At 41.0% G+C, this 24,720-nt stretch overlaps 1 protein-coding gene and 1 pseudogene across 1 annotated transcript in view; one reads left to right on the forward strand and one right to left on the reverse strand.

The window, feature by feature from the left end:
* Positions 1-24,720, reverse strand: part of TMTC1 (transmembrane O-mannosyltransferase targeting cadherins 1) — a 245,606-nt gene that overhangs the window by 185,322 nt on the left and 35,564 nt on the right. Inside the window, exon 5 of the mRNA XM_081818947.1 lies at positions 22,302-22,508. Within this exon, the coding sequence (XP_081675073.1) occupies positions 22,302-22,508 (207 nt within the window). The remainder of the gene's footprint in view (positions 1-22,301; positions 22,509-24,720) is intronic.
* On the forward strand, positions 5,246-5,762 carry LOC102747633 (large ribosomal subunit protein eL32 pseudogene; annotated as a pseudogene).

A 24,720-nucleotide genomic window follows, 5' to 3' on the forward strand; every position in this document is an offset into this window, starting at 1 on the left:
CTCGTGGCATCACTTGTGAGAATGTCTTTGGTTGACATAAAAGCCATAATAAAGGGGAAACTCTTAATATCCTCTAGGAAGTTTATTTATTAATCACATTTTTTTATCCCTAAGGTCAAAGATCAACAGCCATTTTGATGGCAGAGAGAGGTCTCAAGAGGTAGACGAAGGTCCCAGCTGTTACCACACTCACGTCTCTTTCTCTTCCAGAATTAACACATTTTGATAAAAATTTCCATCTTCTGAACACATTCTGCCTTCTCCCTCTCCTGGTTGCAACCTGACAGAATTTGCAATCAGGTTGGCTCTATGCCTCGGTGTGAGCTTGAATTTCTTAGGAGCTACTTTTCTATTCACTCCTTATCAGTCTTCCCCTCAGTTTCTGCGCCATCAATAATTTTTCTGTACATGGCACATCGTGTTCTTTTCTTCACCTGTTTCAATATTGCTCTGTAGTCAGTCTATTGTTTTTCTTGGGAAGCTTCCCATTTCTTTGTTTTGACAACCTAAGGCCATTTTTTTTTTTTTATTGCAGTTTCCTCAGAACATTAAGGCACGTGAAGACGTTTACTTATTTTTCTTTAAAGATATATATCCAACATTTCACTAAAGAAAATAACTTGCTTCTGATATTACGGCTGGAGTCTTTGTACGTTTGCAGAATGCAATGATCCCTGTTCTCTCTCACTCAACCCAGGAACTTAACGTGCCCTAAAATATACATTGGTACATCTGCTTTCTCACCAACAGACAAAAGGTACCTATTTAAACTGTGATTCAGTCTTTCCTAATCCAGTACTGCCTTTTGCCTTCTTCAATTTTCAAGTGTCTCTTAAACTTCAGGGACGTACAAGTGTGATATCCACAGGGCTTATTTATTTCTGCTGAACACAGTTTGCCGGTTTCTGGGTTTTTTTTTTTTAATTTTTTTAAAAGATTTTATTTATTTGAGAAAGAGAGCCAGAGAGAGAGCACAAACAGGGGGAGCAGCAGAGGGAGAGGGAGAAGCAGGTTCCTGCTGAGCAGGGAGCCCGACGCGGGGCTCGATCCTAGGACCCTGGGATCGTGACCTGAGCTGAAGGCAGACACTTAACGACTGAGCCACCCAGGCACCTCTGCCTGCCTCTAATAAGGCCACATGCCTTTTGAAGAATAACTGACATGCTCTGATTTTTTCAAGTGGGTTCTAGGAGACCTGTAAGAATTTTTCACGTGGATGAATCCCTGAGTGCTTCCCGGAATATCAGTCCTTCTTTTGCCTACTCACATTTGGTACGCTTTTCCTCTGGACTGTGGCCGTAAAGCTAGAAGATCCTAAGTTCCTGTGACAGTTCCGCAAACCAAATGGAAAAAATATATGTACTATGAATCACACTATGGAAATACCGGAGCAAAAGGCTTTATAAGAATACACAAATTCGCCACGCTTTTCATATTGGACTGCCACCAGCAATTTTTCACAAAGCTCATTTAAAAAAAATAACTTAATTTTACTTTAATTTCAATATTGATCATTTGCTTTTTCCAACTGATGCCATTACGATCAATATTTCTAGGAGGCATGAATCCTTCTGCCTCAAGACATCTATTGCCACTTTATTATTTTTTTTAATTTAAACTGAATTTTATTTAGCTAAAAATGCCAATGAATCATTTATTTTATGATAGACAAGTCAGAGGCAATGTAATCATAACTAAAAGCAGTTTTATGAGTTGCCTCTAACGCAACTGGGACTCTATAGCCACTTTAAACCGTACCACGATTCAGGGGATTATCTGGAACCTCCGGGGCTATTCCAACTGGTTGTAAACAGAGTCAGAACATAATCTGGTAGATCTGTTTGTGTGAGTTCTGCTTCTCCACAGTATTTCACTTCTACCATAATAACTAGGCTACTCCAGACTAGTTGAAAATATTTCATAGTTAAATGACCCATCATCTACCCACGGTGTTCTCATTAAAGCCCAGAACTATGGGAATTAGGTGAGCAGAGGTAAAGCCCATGATGGAAGGTTAACACCAACACCCCCTCAGGAGGCTGGACCCTCATAAAGGCATGAATGCATATAACCTTTCGCATTCTGCAAAAATGAGCATCTTTCAACTGGCAACCTGAACACTTTTTGAGGTTATGAAATTTCTCACCAAAACCAGCAGAGGAAAAATACAGTGAACTGATTTTTAAGAGTAAAGACGTAGGAGCCAGGCTGCAAGCATGTGACTTGCAGGCTCCTCACGTATTAGCTCTTCAATTTTCAATTTCCTCAGGGCAAGTTCCTCTCCTCCCTGGGTCCCCATTATCGCACCAGTAAAATACAGACAATAATGGCATCAAACCATAGAGTTCTTATGACAATTAAATGAGTTAATATATGTAAAGCTCTTAAAACAGTGTGTGAATACAGCAAATACTCAATGAATGTCAGTTATTGTTACTCAATATACTCTGGAGAATTAGTTATTGGAATTCAGTATTACATCCGATAAGAGAATTGTCACCTCATCATTTAGTATGTGTTTAGTAAACACTTGTGAAGTTACACTCATTGAGGTGATGACATTTCATAAAAAATTCTAACATAAAAGAAGATGGACAAGGAAGAATGTTGACTGCACCTGTAAGTCCAGTGCAAGACTTCAAAAGCTGAGATGAGTACTGCTAAGAGTCCCTGTCGGTTCAGATGGACTAAGGGATCAGGAGGGTCTTGGGGTCAGGGGGCCAGAACAGCCACATCCGCCTATCCCGGGCTGAGAATCAGCTGTACAGCAGATGCTGTTAAAGGTGACAGGAAAGCAGGAGAAAACAAGAAATCTCTGAGTCAGCCTCACGTAATTTGGGGCTTTCCCAGATTAGATCTCCCTGGATTATTCCAGATACAAAGATACTCCTCAGGTCTATTACACACTATAGGTTAAGGAGATCAAAATAGGGATGCTTGGGTGGCTCAATTGGTTAAGCGTCTGTCTTTGGCTCACGTCATGATCCAAGAATCCTGGGATCGAGTCCCGCATTGGGCTCCTTGTTCAGCAGGGAGCCTGCGTCTCCCTCTGCCCCTCCCCACTGCTTGTGCTCTCTCTCTCTCTGACAAATAAATAAATAAAATCTTTAAAAAAAAAGAGAGAGATCAAAATAGGGCAAAACCTGGAGATTCCTATGAGTACATTTTCTCCCCAGCCACATAAGACCTTTCAATCCAGGGCGCCTAGGTGCCTCAGTCGTTAAGCCATCTGCCTTTGGCTCAGGTCATGATCCCAGGGTCCTGGGATCGAGCCCCGCATCGGGCTCCCTGCTCAGCAGGGAGGCCTGCTTCTCCCTCTCCCGCTCCCCCTGCTTGTGTTCCCTCTCTCGCTGTCTCTCTGTCAAATAAATAAATAAAATCTTAAAAAAAAAAAGACCTTTCAATCCATTTTTGTATGTGGAAATTGACTATATAACCAGATTAACCAGAGGTTGAAGCATAATTTATGTGGGAAAGATGTGGTCCTTAGAAAACAGCCTGTATACATAAAACCCAGGACAGCCGCTACCTCTGAGGAGACAGCAAAGGAAATGGGACCAAAGACACTATTAAAGTAGACTCTAGCTACACCAATACAGTTCCATTCTTTAGGGGGGAAAAAAAAAAATCCCAGAAATAAACATGACCAAACATAATATGGGTGCTTGTTATGTTATTTTTTCACATTTGCCTGAATATTTTAAATTTCTCAGACCAAAAAAAAAAGGAAAAAACAAAAGCAGCCTTTCCTTACTTAAAGTTTCTCCTCTAAAAAATAAAAATAAAAACTAATGATATGAATAACAGACTACATGATTATCTATGTAGAAAATCAAATGGAGGGCACCTGGGTGGCTCAGTTGGTTAAGCGACTGCCTTCAGCTCAGGTCATGATCCCGGGGTCCTGGGATCGAGTCCCGCATCGAGCTCCCTGCTCTGCGGGGAGCCTGCTTCTCCCTCTCCCACTCCCCCTGCTTGTGTTCCCTCTCTCGCTGTGTCTCTCTCTGTCAAATAAATAAATAAAATCTTTAAAAAAAAAAAAAAGAAAATCAAATGGAATAGACAAAAAAAAAAAAGAACATCTTGGAACTAATAAGCGATTATAGTAAAGTTGCAGGATACCAGGTTAATATACAAAAATCAATTGCTTTCCTATATACCAGCAATGAACAAGGGAAATTTTAAATTAAAGACAAGATACCATTTACATTAGCAACCCCAAAAATGAAATACTTTGGTGTAAATCTAACAAAATAAGTGCAAGATCTATATGAGGAAAACTACAACATTTTGAATTAAAGAACTAAATATATGGAGAGCTGTTCCAAGTTCATGGACAGAAAAATTCAATATTGACAAGAATTCAGTTCTTCCCAACTTCATCTGTAGATTCAAATGCAATCCTAATCTAAATTCCAGCAAATTGTCTTGTGGATATTGACAAACTGATTCTGAAGTTTATATGAAGATGCAAAAAATTTAGAGCAGCCAACAGAATGTTGAAGGTGAAGAATAAAGTTGGAGGACTAACACTACCCAACTTCAAGACTTACTATAAAGCTACGATAATGAAGACAGTATTGTATTAGTGAAAGAACAGACAATAGATCAATGGAACAGAATAAAGATTTCAGAAATAGACCCACATAAACATGATCAACTTATCTCTGACAAAAGAGAAAGGCAATACAATGAAGGAAAGATACTCTTTTTCAACAAATGGTATTGGAACAACAGGCTATCCATATGTAAAAAAATAAATCTAGACACAGATCTTATAGACGTCACAAAAATTAACTCAGAATGGATCACAGACTTAAATGTAAAACACAGAACTATAACACCCCTAGAAGATAACATAGGAGAAAGCATAGATGAGCTTCAGTATGGAGATGACTTTTTAGATAAAACACCAAAGGCATGATCCATGAAAGAAATAATTGATAAGCTGGACTTCATTAAAATTAAAAACTTTTGCCCTGTGAAAAATAATGTTAAGAGAATGGGAAAACAGACTGGGAAGAAATGTTTCCAAAAGACACATTTGATAAAGGACTATTATCCAAAATATATAAAGAACTCTTAGAACTCAACAATAACAAATAATCTAATTAAAAAATGGGTCAAAGACCTTAGCAGACACCTCACCAAAGAAAATATACAGATGGCAAATAAGCATATGAAAAGATGTTCCACATCACATGTTATCAGGGAATTGGAAATAAAAACAACAATGAGGTCCCCTCTCTTCCTCAGGGCTGCCTGTGGAGGTGGCAGCCATCTGTTACTGGGCATCATGGCTGCCCTCAGACCTCTGGTGAAGCCCAAGATCGTTAAAAAGAGGACCAAGAAGTTCATCTGGGACCAGTCAGACAGATAAGTCAAAATTAAGCACAACTGGCAAAAACCCAGAGGCACTGACAATAGGGTGCGCAGAAGATTCAAGGGCCAGAACTTGATGCCCAACACTGGTTATGGGAGCAACAAGAAAACAAAGCACATGTTGCCCAGTGGCTTCTGGAAGTTCCTAGTCCACAATGTCAAGGAGCTTGAAGTGCTGCTGATGTGCAACAAATCTTACCGTGCACAGATTGCTCACAATGTCTCCTCCAAGAACCACAAAGCTATTGTGGCAACAGCAGCCCAGCTGGCAGTCAGGGTCACCAATCCCAACGCCAGGCTGCGCAGCAAAGAAAATGAATAGACAGCTTATTGTGCACATCATATTTGTGTTAATAAAACCATAAAACTACAAAAAAAAAAAAAAAAACAACGAGATACCACTATACACCTTTTACAATGGCCAAAATTCAAAAGCTGAAAACACCAAATGCTGATGAAGAGATGGAGCAAAAGGAACTCTGGTTCACTGCTAGTGGGAATGCAAATGGTACAGCCACTTTGGAAGACAGTTTGGCGATTTCTTTATTTTTTTTTTTAAGATTTTATTTATTTATTTGACACAGAGAGAGACAGTGAGATAGGGAATACAAGCAGGGGGAGTGGGAAAGGGAGAAGCAGGCTTCCCTCCGAGCAGGGAGCACGATGCGGGGCTCGATCCCAGGACCCTGGGATCATGACCTGAGCCCAAGGCAGATGCTTAACTGAATGAGCCACCCAGGTGTCCCAAGTTTGGCAATTTCTTACAAAACTAAACATACATGCACCATAGGATCCAGCAATTGCACTCCTTAGTATTTACCCAAAGGAGTTAAAAACTTATGCCCATACAAAAACCTGCACACAGATATTTATAACAGCTTTATTCATAACAGCCCAAACTTGGAAGTAACCAAGATGTCCTTCAGTAGGTGAATGGATAAACTGTGGGACATCCAGACAATGGAATATTATTCAGCACCAAGAGAAATGAACTATCAAGCCATAAGAAAGCACGGAGAAAACTGAAATGTATATCATTAAGAGGAAGAAGCTAATCTCTAAAAGCGGATACCATATGATTCCAACTATATGACATTCTGGAAAAGGCAAAACTATGGAGACAGTAAAAAGATCAGTTGTTGCTAGGGATGGGGAGCTGGGGAGGGATGAATAGGGGAGCACAGAGGATTTTTAGGACAGTAAAAATACCCTGTAAGATATTACAATGATGAATCCAAGTCATTATACATTTGTCCAAATCCACGGAATGTACAACTCCAAGAATGAACCCGATGTAAACTATGAACAATGGGTGCTATGTCAGTGTAGGCTCATCTTTAGTAATAAATGTACCATTCTGGTGAGTGATGTTAATAATGGGGGCGCTATGCATGTGTGGGGGCAGGCTGATGGGAAATCTCTGTATCTTCCTCTCAACTTGGCTGTGACCCTAAAACTGCTCTAAAAAATTTAAGTTAAAAACAACAATGACTGGCTAGTGTATCACTGTGACTACAACGAATTGCTTTGGCATGCCCGCAGTGAATGGTTTCACAGATATGCATTAACTCTGCTGGGTTTTTTTTTTTTTTTTCTCATGTATGTGTTGTTTTGTTCCACATTATTTCCCTACTAGGCACAAAACAGGTAGACAATAAATAATTACTGAACGAATGAGTGAGTCATCAATTGAATGATGAATGATGAGTTGAGAAAAAATTGTTGGGCCATAGTGTATCAGTGAAAGTTTCCAACTGATTTTCTCCTTTATCTTAAGAGTGTCATAGTAGGGTTCATGATTTTGGTTTTAAAATCTTTAGTTCATGTTTGTTTTTTCTGAGGTTCAGCAAGTTATTTCTTTTTTGAGATTCTCTTGGTGATGGAGTTTTACTATGGCCTACGCATGCTCAGTGGGGACCCTCATGATTGATCAGCACTCAGAGTTCATAATAAGGTATCTGGACTTCCTGTGTTTCTGTATTTATAATCCAGGATAGCAAACGGTCAGTTTCCCAAAGTACTCATCACTTTTTTGGATTTCCGTAACAGCAAATTCTTCAGGGACAGAACTTTTTTTCTCGTATTCATTACAGGGCTTTGTTTGAGTTTCTTTACATGATTTCTTTTTTTTTTTAATTGAAGTGTAGTTGACACAATGTTACATTAGTTTCAGGTGCACAACATAGTGATTCAACAACTACAACTCTGTACAGTATGCTGCACTCACCACAAGCGTATCCATTGACCTCATACAACACTATTACAATACCATCGACTATATTCCCCTATGCTGTACTTTTCATCCTCATGACTTATTCATTCCAGAACTGGAAGCCTGAACCTCCCACTCTCCACCCATTTTGCCCATTTTCCACCCCCACCCCCGGCAACCATCAGTTTGTTCTCTGTGTTTATGGGTCTCTTTCTGCTTTTGTTTGTTCATTTTTGTCTGTTTATCAGATTCCACATTTAAGTGAAATCCTATGGTATTTTTCTTTTCTTTTTTTATTATGTTCAGTTAGCCACTGTACAGTACATCATTAGTTTTTGATGTAGTGTTCAATGATTCATTAGTTGCGAACAACACCCAGTGCTCATCACCACACGTGCCATCCTTAATACCCATCACCCGGCCTATGGCATTTTTCTTTCTTTCTCTTTCACTTAATTAATACCCTCTAGGCCCACCCATGTTAAGGCAAATGGCAAGACTTCATTCTTTTTTACGGTTGAGTAATATTCCGATATACATTAACTTTAGAAGTCCCAATCAAAAGTCCACAAAGCAGGAGCCCCTGGGTGGCTCAGTTGGTTAAGCGTCCGAGTCCTGGTTTTGGCTCAGGCTATGGTCTTGTGGCATGGGATCAAGCCCTGCATCGGGCTTCATGCTCAGTGAAGAATCTGCTTCAGATTCTTTCTCCGTCCCCCTCTGCCCCTCCTCACTCATGCTCTCTCTCTCTCTCTCAAATAAATAAAATCTTTTTAAAAAATCCACAAAGCAATACTATCTCTACCTTTCTCTCTCTCATACACACAATCTTTTTTTTTTTTTTGAAGATTTTATTTATTTGACAGAGAGAGACACAGCGAGAGAGGGAACACAAGCAGGGGGAGCGGGAGAGGGAGAAGCAGGCTTCCCGCTGAGCAGGGAGCCCAATGTGGGGCTCGATCCCAGGACCCCGGGATCATGACCTGAGCCGAAAGGCAGACGCTTAACGACTGAGCCACCCAGGCGCTCCCACAAAATCTATCTTTCAGAAATGTCACACATAGAGATGTTTCCCTGAAGAGCAACACAACCATCCAGCAGAAAACTCAGCAGATACAATAATCAGGGATCCAGGACTGCATCTATTACTGAACAGCTAGCTAACTGTTGCTTTACAGAACTTTTGTGAAAAATGGTATTTAATGACTGCTTACAGATGAAATATGACATATCCTACCTAGCACTTCACTTTAAAGTGAAGAACAGTTTTCTAAAAAGTGCTAAGCTGGGTGCTATAAACAGCGAAATCCCCCTTACCTCCAGCGTGATGAGGTCATGGCCAGGAGCCAACCACAGCTTCATCAGCTCCCAACATGTAAAATGGGGTAAAGCACTCGGGCTCCATGAAATGCAGAAAAAAGGGGAACAGGCTGATGCTCCCAGTGTACTTCTGACTTCCCCACAATAGTCCTTTCTAGAAGTTTCTTGTAAATCTTTCCAGGAAACACTGTAAAGGGCCTGACCTTGCTAACCGATACAGTAGAATCAAATGGATGTGGGTTCAAATCCTGGATCTTCCACATTCTAGCTATGTAATGATGTGAAAATTATGCAACCTCCGTGAGCCTTGCCTTTCCCATATATGTAAATGTAATGGGAAGACCTACTTCCCAAGGACTTGGTGACAAAAGTTTCTCTCCCGGCTTGAAATAGGCAATCCACGTTGGCTCTCTTCTACCTCCCAGTGGAATGAAACAATGACTACTTAAGCCAGGACAGATATATTAGACAGTTTATCTCCCCCACGCCCAAATGCAGAGACTGGACATTTTCAGATTAGTGTACAAGTACTAACTGGGCCTGTGTTGTACTGGGCCTCATGCTTTAAATATTTCATGCCATTTATAAGAACTGATTATTCCTATTTTATGGATGTGGAAATCACTTAATCCAAGTTTATACTGCTACTAAATGAGAAATCTGGGGCTTAATTCCATTTTGTGTGACTCCAGGAGCCATGCACCTAACCACTGAGCACACCGTTGCTCTACCACTATTAAAGGTAAACAAAGACGGAAATTGTAGAATGAACTTTGGGGGCAATTGCATCAATAGAGACCTTCATGTCAACATACTATTTTCCTTATGTGAAAACTAAACTGTGTTTCTTATTTTCAAGCTCAAAACCTAAGTCAAATATACAAATTTGGCCAAAATTTGTCTTGGCCAAAGTGAATACTTGGCAGTTAATAGCTGCAGTCTGACATTGAGCTGCACTTGCACTTTCACTTATGAAAACGTCGTCAACACTGGGCTGCAGAGCTCCCAATCGATCATGCCAGAAAAAGATATTTGTTTTGCATCTGCTCATTTTCTTTGCCAAGTAGAAAAGCAATTATCTGTGCCAATCCAAAACACAACAGCTGCTTGGACACAATACACATAAGAAGAAATGATTATTTTAATCAGAAACCAGAAATCAAAATTATATCAAACTTAGCATACTGAATGCATAATAGGAAGGGATTATCACCTCTCTGAAGTTTCCATTAATTCCTATTCTTTAGAAGAAAATCATAAATCAAAAAGGCTTAAATCAATTAATAGGTGTGGATAAATGGTACAGCCTCTTCCTACCATGGGCAAATGCAATCTTAAGGCTCCTAGTAACTTATCTTAAATATAAGAATTCTTCCAAAATTACAAAAATGTGTAGAGAAAATTTTATATAAGGTACAATTTTAACGGATAAAGAGAAAATATGGAGCTTTCACAAATATGCAGGATTCAATTATCTTAAAAATACCAGAATTACTGCTTTGTCGTTCTCAAAATCATATAAATTAATATCAAATGGTTTGAGTTTTTTAATCTTCACTTAAATAATTTGTTCCATCCGACCTTATGATCAGACTTCTCATACGCAGGAGCCTAAAACAAAGATGAGCAATGCCACTTCATCTGTTGTTGCCCTTCATATGCCAGAGTCAACATCCCTTGGCATCTCTCCCAAATTCCTCCATGACAGGGCTCCTGCCAACCTTCTCAGCTTCATCTCCCACTACTCAAGTCCTGATTTACTTGTTGTACACACACACACACACACACACACACACACGCACACGCACACGCACATACATACATGCCTGAACACACACAAGCACACATGGATGTATACATATGCACAAACACACACACACACACACACACACGCTTGCAGGTGCATGCCGCGGTGTCCTCCCTCATGCTGTACTTTCTGCCTGGAAAGCCATCCTGCCTTTTTTCAGTTCATTGTCTCATCTTGAAGACACAGCAGATATCTAATTGCACTTACCACCACGGGTGACATTATCTTTCTATCTGTATGGCCTCTCCCCTGGGCTGTAAGCAAATCGACCCTGGGCCAATCAGTCTCCTTTTCGGGAATCTGGAGTCAGTCCATCTCTTACGCAGAATTGAACTGAGAGGCTATACGAAGCTAGGATTGAGGCAGCCCTGCACTCATCAAATTAAGAAAAGTTCAGTCTTTAGGGGAAAAGGAAAAAAAACATGGATTTTTTATTTTTTTATTTTATTTTTTTTAAAGATTTTATTTATTTGAGAGAGTGAGAAAGAGAGAGACCATGAGAGGGGGAAGGGTCAGAAGGAGAAGCAGGCTCCCCGCCGAGCAGGGAGCCCAATGCGGGGCTCAATCCCGGGACTCCAGGATCATGACCTGAGCCGAAGGCAGTTGCTTAACCAACTGAGCCACCCAGGCGCCCCAAAAACATGGATTTTTTTTAAAAAGCAAGAGACCACGAAGCCCCAAAGAGGTAAAAAAAACTGGCTGACTTTGCCAGTTTTTGTGTCCTAAACCCAGACTCAATTCCCAGGCTGGGGTGCTCTGACATTCTAGCGTGTCCTTCTAACTAATACCCCAATTTTGCTTAAGCAAGTTTTCAAAAGGTTTTGTTCTTTGCAAGCAAATGATCCCTAAGACATTTTTATACTAAGTGTTTAATAAATGTTTATTAATGAAATGAATCAACAAACTGCCTCTGAATAGGTAGCAGAAGTCAGCTCCCAAAGGCACAGCATTGATTACAACTAGGATGACTAAAGGCAGAATTTAATCTTTTCCCATATTGACAGTTTTTATCAAGACATTTCACTTAAGTTCTAAAGACTTCAGGTCGTCAAAAATTCAAGATGGAAAAGGAAATGAGAAAATAACAAAATGCACATTAGCAAAATTTCCTCCACCCTCCGTTTAGTTACTTCTGAGAGCCCCTCATGATGGTCATTTCTCCGTGTCGTCTCCTTTCAGGGTCAACCTCCTTCTAACCACACACGTGCCCACGGAAGACACAAAGAGAACAGCGACAGCACAGTCTCATAAGGGTCTGGCCAAAACAGATCTCAGAGAGAGTATCAGATGACCAGAAACCAGTCCACCCTGTCTCCCTTGTGTCATGTCACAGGTAAGAAAAACAAAAATCCACGGAAGTCAAGTAGCTGGCCCAAGGACCCCAGCAAATCAGAATCAGAGTGAACCCAGTTTCCCCACCAACCAGGCCAAGGCTCCTTACACTACCCATTTCTTTACACCCACAGCCCACCCGGGGAAATAACTCTTCCCTTTCCAAAAAACAAAAACAAAAAAACCTATCAGCAACCTTACATTGCGGAGACTTTTCACAAACAGCAATGAGGGACAATGATGACAGTTTCAAGACATCATGTTCTCTTTGCCATCAGCTATTATCATACCTGTATTTTCTGCTTAAAAATAACTGGAGATTGGCACCCAATCTTGATTTATCTGAAAGGTTTACCTATCCTTTGCAGCTGTAAATTATACACTGTAAAGAAGAGAGAAACAAATTGCATTGAGGATAAATGCACAGTCTTTCATTGACTTTGCATGAAAACCCGAACTGTAATTAAATAGACGACTTACTTATTTTAAATTTTTTTTTTAATTTTTTAAGCTTTTTTTTTTAAGTAATCTCCACACCCAGTGTGAGGCTCAAACCTACAACCCTGAGATCAAGCATCTCACACTCCACTGACTGAGCCAGCCAGGTGCCCCTAGATAAATTTTTTAAATCAAAAAAATTCATCATAATTGCAGTACAGATCATAATTCTTTTCACAAAGTCACATTCCTTTCACACTCACAAGGAAAAATTATGTAAGGAGCCAAATGCAAAGTATGAAAAAAAATCTATGATAAACACTTAGCTGTCAGGAACCAAAAGCTCTACCACTCAAAAGCTGAAATGTATTGTTTACTCATTAGGGACTGAGGGTATGTCCTGCTCCTAACATGAGACCAACGTTCTTCCTCCCCTCCATCCAACTCTGGCTGGTTGTTTGGGTTTGGTCGGTTTTATTTTTTTTCCAAATTATGATATATTAATCGCCTTCATTCCCTAAAAATCCATACTATGTTCCCTTTAAACACTTTACCAATACTTTTAGAGGTTAAATCGTTACAAGCAAATCTTTAATGCCAGGCTTCTCATGGAGACTGCTGCTTTGGGTGATTTCAAAATCAATACGTATTTTCTACATTATATATAATGTAATAAAGCTCATGGTTTGAAAAACATGAATGGCATTAAAAATTCATAAATCCACAACGTGAAACACATCTTCCTATATGGTTATCTCATCACCTACCTAAAAAACTGATAAATTAAGTCTCTATTATTTTATTTTCAACCTAATGATTTGTTTACTAAAGTGATGTCTTATTCTGTAGTAATTCTAAAAACATAAAACTGTGAATTTTAAAAAGTCGACTGTTAGTCTCATAAACTAAGAATAGCTCTAAACACATCTTTGAGACAATTCATAATGAGCCTGGTATTCATCAGTCAAGAGTAAGTGTTAACAGGAGAATTCTATTATCCTGCTAAACTTCAGTGAACTTTCCATCATGGGTACAAGAATGTTTTTCTTGAGTAAGCATTTCCTTTTAAAATATTGTAAACTCATGAAAAAAAGAGGAAACAAATAAATATCACAAACAAGTAAAATCAAGACTATGCCACTTTCTTTCATAAATATAGCAAAGAAAAGGTGAATGTGCTACAAGGAAGATTTCTAAACAATAATTCTTCCACATTGGCTTTGGCATAAAATAAGCATGAGGGGGAAGAGGAGCTAAATCCTAGCACTACTATTAATGAAAAGCTACTGTAAGCTCTTTTCCTATGTGAACTCATTTGTTCCTCACAATAACTTCACGGGGTAGGTACGGGTCTGACTGCCACCTACCCACGAGGAAACGGGAGACACAGACAGTTGAAGGAATTGGCCAAAGACCGTCCCATATACCCTTGGAAAGCAGTGGGACAGAATTCGAACCCAGGCACTCTGGTATGAGCCCATGGTCCTTATACACTGTCTCCCTCATAGGTTTTTCTAAGAATGAAAATTGTAAGCTGCCCATAAAACCTATATGTAACACGGTCTCTGGCGGTTGGTTAAGTACACACTCCGTGGGAGCGATAGTGGTAACGCTAGGGTTGACATTGATTTTGAAAAGCGTGATCACGATGCTTGCTTCTGAATAGGGAATTTTCAAGTCATTTGTATTTCCACAATTTCCACAAAAGTCCCTCCAAACTCTTTTTTTTTTTTTAAGATTTTATTTATTTATTTGACAGAGAGAGACGCAGCGAGAGAGGGAACACAAGCACGGGGAGTGGGAGAGGGAGAAGCAGGCTTCCCACTGAGCAGGGAGCCCGATGCAGGGCTCGATCCCAGGACCCCAGGATCATGACCCGAGCCGAAGGCAGACGCTTAACGGCTGAGCCACCCAGGCGCCCCCCTCCAAACTCTTCTTGAATTTAAAAAAAAAAAAAAGTTTTTCTCAAGCAGGTATATTTTTAAAATTCTCTTACATTTACTCTACAAAACATATTACCAGATCAAAACGTGTGGCAGACTATTTTCAGAACAACAAACTGAAAATCCCACCAAATTATCTGAAGCCACCAAGAGCGGATCACCTGGTGTCGCACAAGGTTCTGGTGAAAGAGTTATTTATATACACCCCGAGTGTTTACAATGTTAAGATGAACTGATACTGCTATTATAATCACTCTACAACCTCTCAGCAGCCTAACACTTAAAAAGATAAAGAAAAAAAAATTATTAAGCTGGATGTTAGTAGCATTAACGAAAAGAGCAAAGAAATCAGCAGTAAACTCCCTATACATCCTAAGAGCCCTTGCTGTGCTCTGAATAAGGAGGGAGAGCTGTTTGGTGGCCTGGAAGCCACCCAGCCTCTTACGCACACAGGACAGCCCACATGTAGAGGGCTCCACACAGGGGCTGGCGAGGGGATGGAATAGCAGGAGGCCTGGGATCCTCTTCTATGAAGAGCCCTACTGTGGCAATGACAAGATTGCATGCCAACCAGAAATGCCTACATTCTGATAGTTTTCTCTTTCAACATATGTCCCTGCGCATCCAGTTGGAAAGCAGATGCGTAAGCTTGATTGCTCTACACTGAGAAAGGAAAGAACTTATCATCTACTGACTGAAATTCACAGGGGATCGAAGATTGCCAAGAATCAGTACCCAGTCAAGATTAAACAGAATGAACCCGGGGCTGTCAGCAGTTAGGAATTCTACCAACTGCTATCCATAAATTAAAAGGAATTTTGCCTCCTTAGCATGTGATTTATTTGGAAGAAGCTTTTAGTGCTAAGTTCTGAATGAATCCAAGGAACACTTTATTGAAATGATCCATTTTAGTGCTGAGCTCAGTTCAAGAACCAAAGCAGATTACAATAAGCTTTCAGATGAACTCATCAAGATAATTCCTGCCTCACCACATACTCTAGGAGTGGTTCAAAAAGAATGATACCGCTCTCAACTAATGGTTAGGAAACAGTAAGAGGAAAAAACAATTCTCTTTTAGTTCTCTATCTACACAAGAGAATACTTTTCTGGTAAGTTCCATATTTCAGAAAAGCTACTCTAAAAGAATCTAAAAGCCCAGCTTGGGTAAATCGACCCTACTAATGAACGTTAAAGGCACATTAATGATAGTATCGCAATAAACAGTTCCTAATAAAGAAACCCAACAACACAGACTTAAAAATAACTTTTTAATTTACATTTTAATGTTTTTTAAAAGAAATTTCCCACCCTTTCCATCACTCTAGCAAAACACCACCATTTGTTCACCCTTCCCAGTAAAATATTTCTTTCTCTACAGGAAGACAAATGCCTACAGCAATCACTCGTCTCCTTTCTCCAGTGCCTAACATTCACTAAGCATGTCTGCAGTTCACCGACATCCAAAGGTAGAACAGGTCTTAGCAAAAGCTATGGTCAGTTCATTATGTTAAAAAGAAATTGACAAGGGGCTCCTGGGTGGCTCAGTCGTTAAGCATCTGCCTTCGGCTCAGGTCATGATCCCGGGGTCCTGGGATCGAGCCCCACATCGGGCTCCCTGCTCGGTGGGAGGCCTGCTTCTTCCTCTCCCACTCCCCCTCCTTGTGTTCCCTCTCTCGCTGTGTTTCTCTCTGTCAAATAAATAAATAAAATCTTAAAAAAAAAAAGAAAAGAAATTGACAAACTATGAAAAAGCTCAGGGTATATGGGACAAAAGTCAGAAGAAGTATCATCGGGATATTATGCCCACAGGATAGGTCGATAGTGGAAACAGTTATATAGTGGTTTAATAATAAATAATTGTAACAATAATTATGCTAGCTGGTTTGGTTAGTGTCTTTATAAAATGCAGCCTAAGAGTTATTGCTTTCTTGGATCCTCCACCCATCATGCGCCTGCCTCCCCGAAGTAAATCACAGTGATCTGGATGCAGCCATCCAAGAACAACTAAAGACCAAAGAATTTATACCACTGAGGAAGAGAGAAAATTCTCTAGCAAAATGTGGCCCAGTTCATCTTTAAACAAAGCAAAGTGGAAAAAAATGATAAACAGCAACTGAAGAATTTGCAGTCTCTTTATAATAAAATCTTAGTTAATATCTACTTCCATGAGGTGATCTGTGTTCTTAACATGGATTCATCATTGAAGTTCACAGCTGCATTAAAAGATTTTAACGTAGGGGAAGGGATTTATTATTACGAACCCACAAACTTCACCTGGAACTGCTGGATGATTTTCTGTGTAGACCTATTAGTTAACGCCACACCTCTTTCACGCAGTCATTTAATTTTTTTTAAAGATCTTTATTTTTAAGTAATCTCTACACCCAACGTGGGGCTTGAACTTACAGCCCCAAGATCAAGAGTCACATGTCCTCCTGACTAAGCCAGCCAGGCGCCCCTGGTCATTTCATTTTGGAAAGTAGCAGCTGAATGAGATTGGGAATGGCTCATCTGAAACCAGTCAACAGAAAAAGTGTGTAAAACCGGGGGTGAGGGGGGGACAAAAGAGAACCCAGTTATTAGTCAGTAATGAAGGCTTTCAACAGACTTTTTTTTCCGTCGCTTGCAAATCACACTTCGCTAGCTCACAAAGTTCCTCTCAAAGCTGAGACTATTAACAATGATCTGAACAAACTTGCCCTACTCACAGGATCATATGTGTGGATGAAAGTACAAAATCCCACCTCAGGAGTTTAATCTGCACAGCATTTCTTACTTTGGGGCAAAAAGAGTGCAATGCAAGGTCTACCGAAATCAAGCATTAAAACGACACTTAAAAGATCAGTTACCCATTCCGTCAGTGAAGGTCAAAATATTTATATGCCTCCCTAAGTCCCCTGAATTTAATTACCTTACAAATTCACTTTAGTGCCAAACTGTTCTCCAGTCCTAAACCTGTCTTAGTTTCTTGATTTGCATACCTATGTGTAAGGTACTCACAAGAAAAACTTTTAAGACCCACTGAAGTGAAAAATCTAACCACTGCACTGCCCACAAAGGTGGAAAATGGGCTCATTTTAAGTAAAAACACCATGATCATCATCCAGCCAAGTTCCATGAGGGCAGGGCTGAGTTTGCTTCACCACCATATTCCTCACACCAAAAATGGTGCCTGGCCCATAGTAGGTGCTCACTAAATACCGTTGAATGAAGGACCTATGACAGATCCAGCTGGAAAAAAGAGGAAACGAGCAAGAATTTATTGCGCCAAGAACTGTTCTTCAGTGCCTAATGTGATCAGTCATTTAAATATGAAATCAATCCAGTATACACATGAAAAGTGACTATACATAGTTATATATAAATGTTGATATGAGTTATGAAGATAAGATTCCACATAGAATTCACTAACCTTTCCAATGTGAAAAAGAAAACGCACCCACATGTGAATGAACTTAACATAATGAAGGAGATGAGGGAAGGAATGTTTACATATGAAACATTCCTCATTTCATATGGAGTCATTCAGTAAAACACAGTATCAACTGAAATTTTATCTGATTCCAGAGTGTGTACCCTAAGTCTGAGGTTTTTTATAGCACTTTCTACCTGTAAGTCAATCACCAAATCACGCAGAAAAACCGGCAACTGAGTAAATGTAGGGTTCTTTTTTTTTCCCCTGGCTTGGGATTTTCCCTGTGCATAGTAACTTCTGAAAACGTTTCAAATGACAGTGTTCAGCCCAATTTTTTGTCAGACTAATGCCATGCACGCAATACAAATGTGTACTAGCAAACAGGCTCAAAGTTCCATCAAGAAACAAAAAAGAAAAACCATCCCACACAAACGCCTCATCCCCTGCCTGCCTCCTGCAGGTTCACCATTTTCATGATGCATCCTGCTGTCCAGAACCCCAGACAGGAATGAGAATAGTTATAATGTTAAACTAGCAATCCTGATGAGGCTGGCTGCCAGGCACTGATCGGCTGCCTGTGTGCCCGGCACCGATTTACCTGTTTCTTACCTGTAGTATTGCTCTTAGTCCTGACAACCAATCAGAGAGGAAAGGGTTATTACTACTGCTTTCCCCATTTGCAGATGAGGAAACATAGGTGCATGGAGATTGTGTCTTGTGCAGGATCAAGTAAGCAAAGGAGCCATGATTTTAACACTGTCTGGAAATCTTAAGAACCAGGACAGCACTACCTTTCTGGACTTTTATTCGCTTTACCTGACCAGCTTCTGACAAATGTTCGTGCATAGTTTTCAAAAATAATTTTAGGGCGCCTGGGTGGCTCAGTTGGTTGAGCGACTGCCTTCGGCTCAGGTCATGATCCTGGAGTCCCGGGATCGAGTCCCGCGTCGGGCTCCCTGCTCAGCGGGGAGTCTGCTTCTCCCTCTGACCCTCCTCCCCTCATGTGCTCTCTCTCTCTCTCTCTCATTCTCTCAAATAAATAAATGAAATCTTTAAAAAAATAATAATAATAATAATTTTAATGCTAATCAAATGTATACTCAAAAACATAACACCTTTCCTTTCAAAAGAGGGAAAATGTATGACAACTTTCCAAAGGAAGGAAAATAAATGATCCTTCTTGCCCACAAACATGGTAACTTAGTAAAACTCTGACCCAGTTTCAGCTGTGCTGTACACTGCTCTTTAGACACCACAGTTTCAAAAATAACTACCCTGGTGCTTGGGGTTAAAAAAAAGGTAACCTACAAGAGAATGCCACGTGATTCAATGTGTTAGCACCAAACCCTACATCAAAACAAGTCAAAAGGTGCTTCATCTATGGTCCAAGGATGATTGCAACAATCTCTCCACCACCCGAGAGTTCAACAGAGAAGCGAGCTCCACATCAAATGACACAGGTGTCCTGCCTCCTCCCCTAAGCTAGGTCCTCGCCTGGGACCCTGGACTTGTAAAAGATGACTATTACATTTTTAGGAATACTGCAGGCCAGTTATTAAGTTCAGCCATTACTGAAAATTCTACTTAAAATTTTAAAAATCTTATTAAAAACAAAGGTGCTGGGCGCCTGGGTGGCTGAGTCGTTAAGCGTCTGCCTTCAGCTCAGGTCATGATCCCAGGGTCCTGGGATCGAGCCCCGCATCGGGCTCCCTGCTCCGCGGGAAGCCTGCTTCTCCCTCTCCCACTCCCCCTGCTTGTGTTCTCTCTCTCACTGTCTCTCTGTCAAATAAATAAATAAAATCTCAAAAAAAAAAACAAAAACAAAGGTGATAACCACTCAAAGCTCATCACTTCCTCATTAGTTTACCTCATTTTACTATGATCTCTGCTCTTGAGATTATGTCTGTGGTCTGTGAGGCAGTGGAAATACTGTACAATGGTGGGCTCTAGCATATCTCCCCCCAACTCTACGGTCAGTGGCATCACCACATCTGTAGCCTGAAATGAGCCACGGTGGAAGTATTTATGGGAAATTGGCAAACTCTGCAAGTCAGGCTTTCCTTTCTTTGGAGAGCCAGGTATTAGACATTCAGCAGCATCCCCCCTGGTATTCATAATTCATCCCATCCCTTTCTGCTGCCATGTCTTCATCTCTCCTCTCTACAACTTATCTACACACACACACACACCCATCAAATTTAAAATATGAAAACAAAAACCTAACACACCTCCAGATAGCATCCTTTTCCACCATTCCTTCTTTCCTTCATCGATTTATTTATTTATCTGAGAGAGCAAGCACGTTCAGGGAGTGGGGCAGAGGGAGAGGGAGAATCCTGAAGCAGACTCCCCACTGAGTGTGGAGCCCGACGCGGGGCTCGATTTCTCGGCCCTGAGATCATGATCTGAGCCAAAACCAAGAGTCAGACGCTTAACCAACTGAACCATCCAGGCACCCCTCCACCATTCCTTCATTGCCAAATTTACTGACAATGTTCTTTCTTTGCTTAATTCCAATACTTTCTTCCCAGCAATTCATTAATTTAGTCATTTCACAAATATTTGAGCAAGTACAATTAACCAGACACTATAAAAGTAACTGGGGGTACAAATGTGAGCAAAGTTCAACATGGTCCCTCCTTCATGAGAGTCACATGTTGAAGCCACCTTGAAATCTCCAATATTCTACTAATTCCTCTTTTTTTCCTCCTCCTTGGCCTTTCTTTAAAAAATTTACAATTTCCCTAAAATGCTGTCTTTTCCTCCATGGCCCTCCATAAGAAAGTCAAGATTTCCTCAATGATAGGACTCTCTCTTATCTCTTTTCTTCCTTCCACAGGAATTTCATTTATTTCTGTGATTTCATCCTCCCCTACTCTCAGAGAACCCATTTCTCCCCTAGCCTTCCCATCTCAGTAACTGGCACCACCATTCACCCAACTGTTGAAGCCAAAAAACCCCAAATCCTCATTTCCTGCCTTTCCCTTACCCCTCCCTTCATCCCAAGCATCAGCAAGTCCTGTGGGACCTATATCCAAAAGATGTCCCAACTCCAACATAGCATTTCATCCCAGTCCTTGTCACCCTTGGCCAAGACCTTTTTCTTCTCATCCAATCTGTATAAAATTCTCCGAACCCTCCTTCCTGCTTTATTCTTGCCCCCTTAATCAAGCACTACAAAGAAGTCAGTGAACATTTTAAAAAAGAAATGTGATCATTTCTCTCAACACTTAAAACAAACAAACAAGAAACCTCTAAAGTCTTCCCTCTTCACCCAGAATAAAATCCAAACTTCATTTCATGGCCAACAGGGCCCTTCATTATCTGGGCCTGGCCACTCCCTGACCTCGCCTCTTCCAACTCCCACTTGCTCATTATCCCAAGTCTGGAACCTTCTGCCCAGATCTTGGCTGGTCTTTGCAGGACGAGCTCCTCCTGTCATTATAAGGATTCCAGAGGCCTTCCTCAACCAACCCAAATTTGGCCCAGCCAGGCCGGCCCATCACTCTTCATCACACCATCCATTCCTTGGTGGTTATTTAGTGTCTGTCTTCTTCTATTGCAAAAGAAGCTACATAAGAAAAAGGACCTTGTCCTCCTTACTTACCAGGACACCCCTGATGCCTAGAACAGTGCCTGGCACATGACAGATGTTCAAAAGCCATTTGTTGATGAATGAATGATGAACGGAGCAAGATCCAAAAACAGACAAAAGTGGAAATAACTGGAAATTAAGACCCTGAAATGAGAGTTTTCAGGGACCGCACAGAGAAATAAGAACTGCAATCTGAAGTGGTAAAGTGCTAATAGGATGAATCTAATTTTCATCTTTATTAAATTCTGACTTGCCCATGGTTCGAGTTATTTTAGAGGCAACCTAATTTAGTGAGGGCCTGTTCTGATGAATCTATGTTAATTTTCATAGCTGGGTCAAAATATTTTTTTAAAAGAAAGAAAACTACATGCTTCAGACAAGCTTGTCCTGTAACCTCAAAAACATTTCTGAGAAGCAGAGTCCCCTGGGCTTCCTCCCATACTCGTGCTGTAATAAATTCCTGTCACACACGAAGAGTGGGGGGGGAGGGAGCAGGAGAACACAGCACACACTCCTCCCCCACACTCCCAGGGTGCCTGCTCTCCAATGCAAGGTTCTTCCACCAGGGACACAGTCTAGGGTCTGTCCTTCTTAACTGCGGCTTCACAGACCCATACCTCACCCCGTGCTTCCAAATCAAGGCACGTAGCAGGGCAGCTACTTGCTGCTTCTAGTGACTCCTTTCCTACCTAATCTAATTCAGGGAAAGGGAGGAATGAAGAGAAGGAGGAAGGAGGGAAACAGGGAGGGAGAGGGGCAGTCACGAAACACTCACTCAGTACTTTACTTCTCCTGCCCACTCACGCTACACCAGGTGGTGCTGGAGGGTGAAAATGGGCATGGGGAGCCCAGCTTAGTACCTCATCATGGACCACACAGCTCGAGGAGACACTGGGAATCCATTGCTCTTGGGTTCTGGTGGCGATGGGGAGCGGCAGCCACCCCAAGCTCCTCGGTGAGGAAATCGATGCTGCTTCCCATTCTCCCGGTGAGGGTGCACAGGCAGCGAGGGGGGCTGAGGGTTCGAAGGCTGCTGTGGGCTGCACTGATGGATGACCCCATTGCTCCTAATTGTGCACGTGGCATTGAGGGGAAAGAAAGTCAAACAGAATGACAAGGCTTGCAACAAGAAATAACAGTCCCCTGGCCCACTCCCAAGTCCTGTTCCCTGGAAGCAACCATTCTCAAGTCTTTTAGCTCTTTTGTTTCTGGTATGTATCACAATGTTTTAAAAATAACACAATTCTAACATTATTTTTTTATTTTAGAACTTAGCCTTACTACGCTAGAAGACTAGGTCTCAGTCCCTCTTACGTGGTCACCAACACATACATACACGTGCGTGCACGCACGTGCACACAAACACACATACACACATTCACACACCCTCTTCTTCACCCCTCGTCCTCCAAATAGATTTCTTTCAAAATATTTGGTGGAAGTGGTATTCGGGATTCACACAATTATGATCTTATAAAATACTGTTCATAGCTGATCTATCCAATGTACCTTGATTACATTTTCTTTCATTAATCCTCTGAGATAGAATTCATAACCACCGAAGGGGCAAAAATTAAAACGTCTGATACTACGAAGTGATGCCCAAAATGTGGAGCAAAGCAAAGGGGATTCTCAGACGTTGCTGCAATCATTTCAAGAGCAATCCTTCAATATAGGACACAGTGAATGTGCATCTATCCGTGGTCCCAGCAACTCTACTTCTATGGTTATACCTGAGAGAAACCCACATGTATTTGCACATACACACACACAAAACCCACTGCAGCATAGGTGAAAATAGCAAAAAATGTACCAATAAACTAAATTCCAAATCCAGAAAAACAGATAAATTGTGACATTTAAATACTGTACAACAGTTAAACTGAATATATCCACAACGATGTACCTCAAAATCCCAATGTTAAATGAAAAGCTAGTGATACTATTGATATAAAGTTTGAAAATATGTTAAAAATATACTACTTGATATTCACTGGTAAATACATATTAAGTAATGGCATAAAAATAATCATAGAAATGAAAAGTGACGAATTCAGGATGGTGGTTACTCTCAGAGAAAGAGGTTAGGGACTGGAGTCAAGGGATGTTACTCTCTGCATGTTGGAAATGATATACAAATTTTTAGAAAAGAAAGAAAAGTAAAAAGAAATTTAACTTTCGGGAGCTGATCTTTCACTGAAAATGTTTCTTCCTAATGGTGATGTCAAATCAAAGAAATCCCACCCCATTCCTGTGGCCCAATCTTAAAATTTGGGAATAAATTGTCCTTCGTGTAGAAGGGCTTCCAACATTCGTTTTTGTTACCATTTCTTTCCTGGTGCCTGAATCATATGATAAAAGACCTCAACAAAAACCTAATGCCAAGATGTTTATTCTAAATGAACAGATAAAGTGGGAGGACAGCCCTAAGAGTTGGTGCAAAACTGTGTGTGTGTACATTATTCTGGGAAAGGGCACACAATTCCGTGAGATTTTCAAAAGGGTCACGACCCTCACGACACTCAGAACGTCTGAGCTGATCTCATGGTACAAATGTGAGCCCAGGCCTTGGGCAGCAGATGTCCTGGGAGGCCTCTAGGTCCCTGCTCTGTGTTCCGTCCACAGAGGCTGGGGTTACTCAGGGGGCAAGCCTGTGGCTCCGGAGTCACACAGACAGGGATCCAAATCCTGGCTCCCCCCGAAATTCGGTGACTCTGGAGAGGTCACTTTCTGTGATTCTGTTTTCTCCTCCATAAAATGAGGCTAACAGTTATTCTGAGCATTAAGTGACTTCATGCCTGCAAATGGCATGGCACAGTGCCTGGCATGTGGCCAGGACTCAAGAGATCTTAACTGTTATTGGCCAGGTCTCCCCGGCACATGCTCTCTGTCCCGACCGCTGTGCACAACTGTCATCAGTTACTTGTGTAATGACTTAGATAACGTGTGGCTCCCCCACTACTGTATATGCCCCTGGAGGGAAGAAATCTTCTCTCTTGTTCTTGGCCAGGCACAGAATGAGTATGTGTTAAATGGGTGGATAGAAGGATGAAGGAAAGAACAAATGTCTCCACTTATGCAGAGCTGCGGCTGGTGAGAGCCAAAAGCGACTAAAAAGCAAAGCAGGGACTATGAACTGTGCAACTTCGGGGCTACGTATCAGCAGTATGATTCCTCCCATAGAACTTCCCGCGGTTTAGTATTTAGGAAGGCCAGGAACAGTTCTTAAAGAAATAAAAGAGACAATTATCCCCTTTGAAAAAAGCCTGGCTCAACAGC

Source organism: Leptonychotes weddellii, chromosome 5 (assembly GCF_054177405.1).
Source record: "Leptonychotes weddellii isolate Sample4059 chromosome 5, ASM5417740v2, whole genome shotgun sequence".
In the NCBI taxonomy this organism is placed as follows: Eukaryota; Metazoa; Chordata; class Mammalia; order Carnivora; family Phocidae; genus Leptonychotes; species Leptonychotes weddellii.